Raw genomic sequence first — 11,624 nt, forward strand, 5'->3', positions numbered from 1 at the left:
TGATGCCCCTACTCTGGATGCGCCTATGAAACTTGAATTAAAATTATCTCAACATTTCACAAATGCACTGTCTTCAAATTCACAAACTAAGTTCGAATCAATAATTATATACGCTAATATCTTATTTTATTTTTAAACTTTCGTGTTCATTTTTAATGTACAATTTAGAATACAAACGTTCAATTCAACTCATCTTTTATTATTAACTGTTTTCTGGTTACGAGCCTTTCAGTGGTTGGGTACAAGTCATGCACCTTCAGAACTTGGGGGTGAATCTCCTTGGTTACGAATTGTCCAGTGAACAATACAATAAAACATTAGTTGTATCAGGGAGACTATAAAACGTGTTGTAGATTATCCCTGGTTGTATGAGATATAATGAGATTTAAGATCAGTGTTACATCATAATTGAGCGACAATTGTGTCATGTGACGAATATGCAAATCAGGGGAAGGTGCCCGCTTCACATCGAGGCTCGCAATGGGCTATATTTTTACGTTCACCTCAAGCAGCACGGGCTACTTCTACCAGTCAACACCAGGTGGCGCTCGGAAACTGCGGGAATTTCAACATGGCGACAAAGGGTATCTCTGTGAATTCTCTTGAAAATGGAATAAGACCAAGCAAACAGTTTAAAGATGGAGCAACGGTAAACCTCATTTATACTTTTACAAAATGTCCACACAAATAAGAAAGATCTACTTCATGTTTTCTATGATATGGCCATAGTGTTTTTGTGTCCAATCGGCACAAACTGAAACAGAAGTCAATGAGAAGGGGTCGTTGTCGGCACAGGTATACTACAGATCATAGGGTACGTTTCTGTATACAGACATGTACCCGTAACAAAGTCAAACTACAGAAACGACGGACGAATCCATATTCTGCAACCCATTACCGAAACCGTACTGAGCCAGTATGTCTAGTTGTGCACCGCGAAATATTCGTTACTGTGTATGCTCATATATAACGCAATCAAATGCATCTATACAACAGTATGACAGTTTCGATCAAGAAAACGGCACAATGCACAATGGAATCGTCCTAGGGTACATTTCTGTATTCTGATTTTGTTTAGGGTACATGTCTGTATACAGAAACGTACCTGGGGTCATATCTGTAGTAGCATACCTTCAGGCTAAAACGTCACCACAGCCAAAACAGACTCATTGGCGTGATCTTAACAATAAGTGAATACAGTCTGAAGCCTGTCTAAGATTTTGCCATATTTTATACCAGGTAGGTTTCTGCACATAAATACCCAAAGTCAAAAAGTCGACAACGACCCCTTCAGCCCTAGTATAGGTTAACATTAACCAATACTGTATTGGAATCTCTTTTCAGGAGAAGACCCAGCGAAAAACATTACAGACCTTGCAGTTGTCGGCAATTGGCGAAAAAAATATCAGCGGAAAAGGAATTAACAGAACCGATGTATGTAGTAACATGAGTCGTATTTATAAACATGAAAACAAACTGAGAAAGAAATGTGTACATTTAGACTTACTGTTGGTATAATTGGATCAACATTTGAAAATTGTACTTTGTGTATGTTAGTTACTTCCTTGTAAAGGGACATTGTATCAGATCCATGAAGACGATGTACTGATGATTAGACTGCAGATACATTATCCTAAAATATTTCACAACAGGTTTCATATTACAATTGAGGTGACATGTTGTTGGATGCCAGTATATTGTAAATCTCTTGCACATAGCTCATTTTTAGATGTAAAACTGTATGTTAACCTTTTCATCAAACTGTTTATGACTAGAAATGATCATGATTGTTCTGCCACAATATCTTGTGCTGCCTAGTTCATGTTAGTAAAGACTGTCTTCATAGTTTATTTTTCACATTTATTTTCACATTCAGAATGGCAAAAACAAAAAGAAGATCAAGCCATCGAATGAAAGAGTGAAGGTATTTGAAGATGAAAACCCACCACTGATCTCCGCACCTTTGATAACTCAAGCAACACAGACAGAAACCGATGAAGATCACACCAACAATAGAGATGGACTTGATGACCTTGCAGAGGCTGACAGAGAAGCTTTGGAGCTCATGAGTGGAGGTAAAGTTGGAGTACAAACAAATGTCGCAGTTTGCTTCTGTTTGCACATGTTTAGATCTTCTGGCTTATTTAATGTTATATGATATTTTTGCTTGTGCAGTGTTTAATACAGACTGATATTCAGTAACTTAAGCTTTTGGCATAACATCTGTTGTAGTGTTCTAAGACTCTAGAGGTCCTGATACCATTGGGGCGATGGGGTTGTAGAGTGGTTACACTGTCCACTGGTCACATGGAAGGCCCAGGTTCAATTCCCCACATGGGCATACTGTCTGAAGCCCATTCCTGGTGTTCCCTGCCATGTTGATGGACTATTGCGAAAAGCTGTGTAAAACTCAATCCCTCATTCGCTCAAGCTCAAAGCATTTAAGGGTCTCCAGATTCTACTTGAGATAATAGGTGCAAACCCAATGGATTTCAAGTGTCCCAGAACCGTCCTTAAAGTAGAGAAACTATAAGTGTTTGGGGGCTTCACTCTTTGGTTGATGCCAGAGTTGGAAGAAGCAATAGTATGATGCTTTAGTTTAAGAGTGAGGCTTCTATGATATTGATAACTATTGAATTTGACAACTGTTTCAAGTCCGAGGAAACCGATATCACACAGTAGTATGTGTCTATGATGAAAACGCAGGGGTCCAGAACAGCTGCACATGTGAGCTGTCATCTCTACTGATATTGCATGTGGCATTGTTCAGTGGAGCAGAATCTGCAAACTCTGAGACACAACTTAATATCTGTTCAGTTGAAACAAGCTGTTATGGTTTTGGGCAGGGTTAATCAGGCCTCCATTTTAACAAGTTCATGTCCTTGTTCAAACCCTGAGGGAAGTGAAATCATTTTGGCCAGTGGTACAGTCATCTGATAAGACCATATGTCAACTCCACATTTCTTAACACTGGTAGCCACTATAGTTTGGCATGAAATGCATGTGAACCCGTTTTTTTGTAAATATCTCTTCATCCAATGACCCAATCGATCTCAAACTGTGCAAGTGGATGTTTTGTCAGACAACCTAATCGCATTGTAAATCACCGATTTAATGCATTTGTATTAAAGAATCTGTCTATGTAACTGTCAACAAAATAAACAGCAGAACGCAGAATGCTTGCAGAGGGAGGGAGCCAATGACCTGTAACAGCGGCAGTGTTGGGTCATAAAGGTCAACGTTCGTCAATGTAGGTCAGCTATGCACGTGACAGGTATGAAGAGGTGTCAGGTCGTGAATAGGGTAGGGTGGGTGCCAACTGTTAACCATCATACGGAGTTTGTTTCTCTGAGTTGTTCAACATTAACCACAAAACCCATTAGTGAGAATTATTCTGTAGGTTAAAATCTTTAAATTTTGCAAATAGCGGCTGAATGACATCTCTGATGACCCTGATGTCAAAAGAATCTAACTTTGGATGCCTACCTTTTGTACAAGGTTTTGTTTATTGGTTGTTGGTTTATTTTTCACAATTTTTAGCACGATGTTCTTTTTTCATGCCAAGAGCAAAGTTATGCGCTTCATGTAATCCGACACCTTATAAATCGGTTTGCTACGTTTGCTCTCTTTAAAAAAAAAATTCAACACATTTCTAATTAAACGTTTAGCATCATCTGAATAAGCTTTCATGATGACAGCTAGAAGTAGTCAATGTGAATGATCCAAACGGTCTATCACTGTGCAGTGCACAGGTAACTATCATGAACTGCACGTGCATTGACCTTTATGACCCAACACTGCCGCTGTTACAGGTCATTGGCTCCCTCCCTCTGCAAGAATTCTGCGTTCTGCTGTTTATTTTGTTGACAGTTACATAGACAGATTCTTTAATACAAATGCATAAAATCGGAGATTTACAATGTGATTAGGTTGTCTGACAAAACATCCACTTGCACAGTTTGAGATTGATTGGGTCATTGGATGAAGAGATATTTACAAAAAACCGGGTTCACATGCATTTCATGCCAAACTATAGGTCAGTGTTATTTAGCCCCAAGCAATTAAGGGAATTAACACTGTCTTGCTTTCTGACAGCACTTTTAGATTTACATGTTAAATCAGACATTAGAAGTATACCGCCGTAAGTAGTGGAATCTGCTGGTGCGATGTTTTCATTGCCAAGAGTGTAGTTTACAGTTTTAACTTTACGTTTACTTTTATTAAAAATGATTACTGTGCTTTTTGCAGGATTGTATGTTAAACACCATTTATTGGCATATGTATGTACAGTATCGAGAGCAATTTGAAGTCCCTTTGGTGAAGTACTAACAAGTGTTGTGTCGTCAGCAAGCAATATAGTCGGAACATTCACACCATACACACTTAGGCCATTACTAGCCTGTCTCAGAAGAAATTATATCATTGATAAACACTAGGAAGAACCAGGACGACATGACACTGCCTTGGCCAACACTTTGCTTAATAGGATACCTGTCAGAGTTTTCACCCTTATATCTTACAACAGCATAACTATTTGTATAGCTGTAGTGCAGTAGTTTCCAGATGTTTCCCTGGATGCCCAATTGATGTAACTTGTGAAAATAGACCATCGTGCCATATTCTGTCAAATGCTTTTTCGTTATCTAAAAAGGCAGCATATACTGTAGAGTTTCTCTCAATGTAATATCTGATACTTTCAATAAGAGCAAAAACGCTCATAACTGCGCCATGTTCCTTTCTAAATCCAAATTGGAGTATATCACGGAAATAATGATTATTTTCAAGTAATTTAGTTTCTATTCGTTTAAGTAGTAGCTTCTCAAAATGTTTTCCAAGGCATGACGTTAGAGTAATTCCCCTATAGTTTCGGGGATCGGATTTTTCCTTTTTACCTTTATAGATTGGAATGACCATACCAAGTCTATAGTTAAAAGGCACATGGCAAAATCTAATTGTTAAACAGGTCTATGTGTCTATGATGAAAACGCAGGGGTCCAGAACAGCTGCACATGTGAGCTGTCATCTCTACTGATATTGCATGTGGCATTGTTCAGTGGAGCAGAATCTGCAAACTCTGAGACACAACTTAATGTGTGTTCAGTTGAAACAAGCTGTTATGGTTTTGGGCAGGGTTAATCAGGCCTCCATTTTAACAAGTTCATGTCCTTGTTCAAACCCTGAGTGAAGTAAAATATTTTGGCCAGTGGTACCGTCATCTGATAAGACCATATATCAACTCCACAATTGACTGAAAATGAATGTTTTCTCGAGGCGTGATATTTGTCAGGCTTTGATATACTATAGATACAAGATACTACAAATGAGTTTCATTACAATCAGGCCTTTCACTCTCAAACTCCTGACATGAGGAGACATCCACAGACATGTTCCATGGACTGTCCTTTTATCTTCATGCAGGATGGTAATATATTGGCTTGAAGATCTACTTTGTATCACACTGACAAATAATTTGGTGAATATTTTGCTGCAGTTTGACAAAATAATTATGATGTTTGTAAACTAAACACTTGTGCAGACAAATTACAGATCTGTTTGCATTCAGCATGAGCTTATACCTGTTAATAGTGGTATATTTTTAGCATTTGTTCAAGAAGGCGATATTTGCTTGTGAAAGCTGGCTTTTTAGTTTCAATTTGGATTATTTACGCAATGTCATGTTTTTTCAGAGAATGTCCCAGAGAATTACTGGAGACTCTTGGCAGAAGAAAGAAGAAATGCTTTGAATGATACTCTTGAGGAAAATGAACAGGTAAGCTTAGTACAGGTGCTCCTGGTGTCCCCCGCTGTGATATTGCTGGAATATTGCTAAAAGCAGTAAAAACTAAATTCACTCACTCACTAGTACAGGTGCTACATTACAAACTATTTGACAGAAATCAAAACCATTGGAAACTACTGTGTATCAGCAAAGCAAGAACGAGATGTTCCATGAAGTTCACACATCACAAGGGTGTTTCCCATCAATCTTAACCTTTCAGTCTTTCAGTGAGCATTTGTTATGTGCTTGCAATCATTGTAATTGTTTGAGACTGCACAGTTACACTACTTTGCAGTACTTTTTCTCACAAGATTACTTTTGTTTAGCTTCACAAGGAAGTGGACAGCTTGAGAGACGAAAATGAAAAACTGTCTGACTTGGCCAGCAAAGCAGAGTACCTCTCAAGTGTTTTGCAAGTATGTTCTATGAATGAATTGCATTTGTTGACATAGTTTGAACTGGTGTAGTATGTAATATTATACCTGATAAGTTACAATCATGCTTTTGTGTTTTTAGGTCATGTGATCCTTAATTACAATAGTGCACATACCTACAGAAGACAAGTCTTGCTTAGTATCACCACTACACCTTGCTACAAACCTTCAACAATATGCAATACAATCTAATTGAGCCAGTTTATCAAGACATTATGCAAATGAAATATTTAAAAAATACTTGGTATAGTACATCAGAAAAATTCTTTTAGTTGACTGTGTACTGTTTATCATTGTTAATGTGTAACAATTTTATCGTATTCATTATGAAAACCCCCCACAAAATACGCGACTACAATGGCAGTAAAAATATACGAATTTTTAAAAATAATACATTAAATTAAATTATCAAAATGATATTTTGAAATTTGTACTGTTTCAAAATTTAGCGGTAGTTAAACACAATTAGATCTACAGAATCTGCAAACCGCTCTGTTTAGCCCAACATATTTTTTTCTAAATGTATAATATCGTTGAAAAGTTATTTAGCTTAGTCATGATCCCTCTTATCCATTACACTGCTTGATCTAAAGTAGTCTATTAAAGTATAATTAATTACCTTACCGTGTTTATGCCAGAGGTACACCCTCGTGTCCTGATCCATCCTTTTCGAAATATCACCACAAATCTGGCTCTTTGTCAACAGACTACGCTGAACATGCCAGCCAATCCGATTCAATTTGAATTCACTACACTTTGAAGCCACTAGGTCACAAAACACTTTCCAAAATGTAGAAAATAATATCCGTAGAATCGAATTTGAGCACAAAGTACACACATGAGTGTGTAGAGTCACCACAGCTGTATGCGATGAGACGTGAGGTGCGTGAAATCGTCCAAGTTGACAGAGCAAAAAATTCAACAGCATCTAAATTCGGTTACAACCACGGACTTCTCGTTACAGCAAAAGCCCTACTCTTAAATTTTGTACCAGTACCAGTAATTAGATATCAAAGACTATCTCAGTCATACAATCAGGTTAACCTTATGCCAAACTGTCAGTGGCTCTCCTGTCGATCTTTCCAAATGTAAACAATGACTTCGAGAAAAGGTCAAGGCCATGAGGTTGCTGCCACTATTCTGGTGGGGAAAGGGTCTCGGTTGGAATTTTCAAATGTGAACCAAGCTTTGAAACTTATTTGATATATGTTTTCCAACTTATCAGTTAATGATTGGTGATTGATGCATTGAAAAGCAAAACGTTTATTTGTTATTACTGAATCTGAGTTTGTTAGTCATTGACGGTTTGCCACCAAACACCCCGTTTGAGGCTTATATACCACTTGAGATTGGAATGCGAGGGCCGCTTCCGCGTGATTGACTCCTCGTAACCAAAGAAAGAGCTCCACCTATACCTCTGATTCTTCTAAATAGCATCCAACCATAATTACCATACATCATTGCCATACACAATAACTTTCAATCACATTTTATTCAGTTATGAGTATTAAGCTATATATATATATATATGGATACTTACTACTGATTTAGGTGAGTACAATGTTAATAACAAGGTCTTAGACAATATATTTACATATTTTATTTAATATGAAAATTCTTTGGAAAAGTTAATACTAATGTTTGCATCAGTTTTTGGCCAAAATACTATTTGGGCTAAATTAGGGTTGGCATCCCTGTGTAAGTATGAACCAGGTTACTGTTGGTGTTATCACTGGACATGCTGAAGTCCTGGGTTTGATTCACCACATGGATACCATGCATGAAGTCTATTTCTGATGTCCCCCACTGAAATATGGCTGGAATATTGCTAAAACTAACTCCCCTCAAACTTCTCTCCATTAACTGTGATGAAAATAAGTCATGATCTTTAGGAATTTTAACCTAAGCGTACATTTTCAGTATTTATCTACCATGTTGTCAAGATGTATGGTGATGAAGTTGATCATCACAGCCTAATATCATGGGCTATTGAAATTATACATCCTTTTGTCTGTTGCAGAGTGTGATATCTGACGAAGAGGATAATGACAGTGTAGATGACGAAGACTACAAGACAGGTGACGAACAACTTCTTGATGACGACACCAACTCCAACACAGTGGAAGTCTGTGACAGTGACAGCGACAGTAGTGTATACTCTGCTGCAGCTTCAAACTTTAAAACTACCAGCACTGCTGAAACAAACATAATAGACTCGGAGTCCAGTGATGAAGAGTCTCAATCAAATGACAGTGCAACATCTGAAAATTCTATCAGGAAAAGGGTTAAGGAGAGCACACAAAGACTCAAGGTTGTTTGTCAACAGTCACAGAGATTTAGTGGTGAATGGGTTAATGTGGAATTGGACGAGGAGAAAGTTGCCTCTACAGAAATTATCAAGGGAGATGTACTTGCTAAACTTAAAGAGGATAAGAAGAGTTAGACATGTTGCTTCATGACCTGATCCATCATGATTATACAGGATTGATCTGTCTGCTTGTATTTGCCTGTCCAAGAAAACTTATACTATACTGTTTCTATTATTCTTTCTGTTAGATTGATGTTCACATGAATAATTAAAAATCATGATACTTTTTGTGCTGTAATTTCAGTTTATTTGACAGATATTCATGTCATGCCCTTTTTCATTTTCTCATATTTGAAGCTGTTTTAAAGTGCTAAGTAAATTGTGAAATATGTCCAGTCATTGATGATGACTATATGGACACATGTACACTGAACTATTTTATTGCGTTTTATTAGATTTTAATTGAAATGATGGCAGGTGTTTGTGCATAGTATTGTTTTATTATGTTCGTTGTAGAGTTATCATCTTGGCATCACTGATGCATATTCTCTGGGCCCTGGATTTTAATAGTTACACAATAAGTAAAAACTGACGTAACTCTCATTTTCAGTTTTGTGTTACTTAGGACATGATTGGCCACATTTAAAATGCCACTATTTGCAGCGATAGTTTGTCAGAAGCCTACTTTCATGGGTCTTAATCCCAGAATCATCAGGGTATTTCTTTCTATGTCAGCACGATAACCATGCTCACGGATTCCCCAAAGTGATAAACCTCCAAGACCTGCATCACTTTGGTTTTCCTCACAGGTTAGGCTGACATACAGAGAAATATCTGAAATACTGCTCAAAGAAGCCTAAAAGAGAACATTCTCTTATGTCTTTCTTCCCTTGTATACTGCCTCTCCATATCATGTAGATGTGCCTTTTGGGGATTTGAACTTTTCTTTCAATTTTATTTTATTTGCTTTTCATACTTGGAGATTTTGAAATTGAAGGAATCAAATGATTTTTTTAGGTCTGTACGTTGAATTGGTGGAAGGGGGAGACATCTGTTTTCACAAGTAAAATCACTTTCTAGAATTTTTTTATGCTTCAGGTTTATAAAACATATGAAAGCTTAAACTTAAACTGCATATTTTCTTATATATTTTTTTCTTAAAGATACCATTTCCTTGTTAAGATCCAGGGCCAAGTCTGTGGTCAGAATGTTCTGTATGAGACTAGAATGTATTGCCATGTTCATAATCATTGACATGCTCTTTTAATGTGTTGTATCATACAAGATCAGGTGTATAAGTGAATAAATGTGCAAATGTACTAGACCTGTATCAAATCGTTTCTATCGTTTATGGCAAGGTGTCATTACTCATGTCCTTTAATTGCATTATGAAAACCATCTTGCAATAGGATAAAACCAGAACTTAATGTTCAGCACCATTCATATTTTACAGCTTAATTTCTTCGTCACTTTTATATCGGCAAATAAGAGGACACCACTCTTATTTCCATTTCTCAGGCATGCACAATTACATTCTGCCAGCAGTACTTTCTTTTGGATATATCTTTTGAAAGCCACTTCTACTTATTATACATCTGAACACTTAAGAGGTTGCTGCAATGGATGAACAGAACTTTCATTAGGCTCAGGCTCCGATACTCAGCATAAGAGGTACAAATATGCCATCAGGAGTACTTTTACTACAGAGGATGGCCAGGGCTCCAGATAATTTTTCAACATCAGGAGTATGTACGCCTTATATTTTCAATACAGCAGTACTGGAAAACGTTAAGAGTACATTTAGAATTTAATGGAGTACCAGTAATCTTGTGTTTCGTTTCATATGTGCTCGACAACATTGCTACTCTTGTTTAAACAGGTCAGTGAACAATAAAACAATACATTTTCAGATAAATACGTCTGTAAATGATTCTAAGACCCTACACCATAGCTGTGGTGCGTATCTGCTACGTTTTCAAAATTATTTCCTACCGTATCGTGCGTATTTTATATCCGTATATACGCCGATACGGCCCTTAACTGAAGCCCTGATGCCGGGATTGTTTACATAGAAGATTGTACAGTTTTCATGATGGTATTACAGAATATACATTATTTGTTTTCAAAACATTTATTTGTTTACAGTTAAACAATTACATTTTAACACATTGGGATTTTTAACATAATGGTTTGAGATGTTTTCCGATGAAGTTTGAAGAAACGGCAGAGAAAAATGGAATGAAATTCATCGCAAACATCACGTATTGCAAGGGTTACACAATGCTTCAGGTGGAATTTTGTGCCACCAACCTATTTCTACAGATAAATGATGGCAGGAAGTTCTAAACGAGGAATTTAAGAGCCAAGGGGAAAGGGATACATTTCAAATATTTTTCAAGGACAATGAATACACAATGCCATTTAGAAAGTGGTCAATGTAACATGTTATAATTATGATTACACCTTTTCAGTAAAGTGCAGATTCTAGTACTTTTGTTGGGTTGAGTCCCATCCGGGATTTGAACCCACACCCACAGAGTCAGGCAAAGAGTAATTGCAAAAGTTTCATTTGGGGTTTCATATTTCAGTTTCTTCACAGGCAGGCAGTAAAAATGGGTATGTCCACCATCGGCATTGAGAACAGCAGTGCATCGACGACGCATAGAGCCTATCAAACGTGCAAGGAAGGCTTGTGGGATGTCACGCCAGATTCTCTCAAGTTCTGTTGCAAGGTCAAGGACGTTATCTGGCGAATGAGGAAGACGGCGTAGACGTCGATCCATCTCGTCCCAAACATGCTCTATCGGGGAGAGATCCGGTGAATTTGCAGGCCAACTCAGTAAGTCAACGTTGTGGTGTTGCAAGAAATCCATAGCAACCCTTGCCGTATGAGGGCGGGCATTGTCCTATTGGAAGGTTAACCCAGGGCCATGACGTTGCAGAAAAGGAATTGCCACAGGTCGAAGAATCCTATCCCTGTAGCCCACACCAGTTAAGTTGCCCTGAACAATCACCACAGGAGTTCTTTGGCGTGCTGTTATTCCACCCCAAATCATCACGGAAACACCACCAAAGCGAATCCTCTCCAAGACACAGGCCTGTG

The 11,624-nt window shown here is 37.7% G+C and overlaps 1 protein-coding gene across 1 annotated transcript; it reads left to right on the forward strand.

Moving 5' to 3' along the window:
• Positions 1-492: 492 nt before the first annotated feature.
• On the forward strand, positions 493-9,851 carry LOC124260118 (geminin-like). Its single transcript, XM_046694364.1, has 6 exons — positions 493-649; positions 1,345-1,434; positions 1,877-2,075; positions 5,688-5,770; positions 6,106-6,195; positions 8,234-9,851. The coding sequence occupies exons 1-6, from the start codon at positions 572-574 to the stop codon at positions 8,654-8,656; spliced, it is 963 nt and encodes a 320-aa protein (XP_046550320.1). The 5' UTR covers positions 493-571; the 3' UTR covers positions 8,657-9,851.
• The last annotated feature ends 1,773 nt before the right edge of the window (positions 9,852-11,624 follow it).

This window comes from Haliotis rubra, unplaced genomic scaffold (assembly GCF_003918875.1).
Source record: "Haliotis rubra isolate DU_JTF1 unplaced genomic scaffold, ASM391887v1 Scf75, whole genome shotgun sequence".
Lineage (NCBI taxonomy): Eukaryota > Metazoa > Mollusca > Gastropoda > Lepetellida > Haliotidae > Haliotis > Haliotis rubra.

Excerpts from the sequence above, each read along its gene's own strand:
- LOC124260118 (XM_046694364.1), top strand. The coding sequence starts at position 572 with ATGGCGACAAAGGGTATCTCTGTGAATTCTCTTGAAAATGGAATAAGA. Across the intron at positions 650-1,344 it reads AGTTTAAAGATGGAGCAACG|GAGAAGACCCAGCGAAAAAC; the intron begins GTAAACCTCATT and ends ATCTCTTTTCAG. Across the intron at positions 5,771-6,105 it reads CTCTTGAGGAAAATGAACAG|CTTCACAAGGAAGTGGACAG; the intron begins GTAAGCTTAGTA and ends ACTTTTGTTTAG.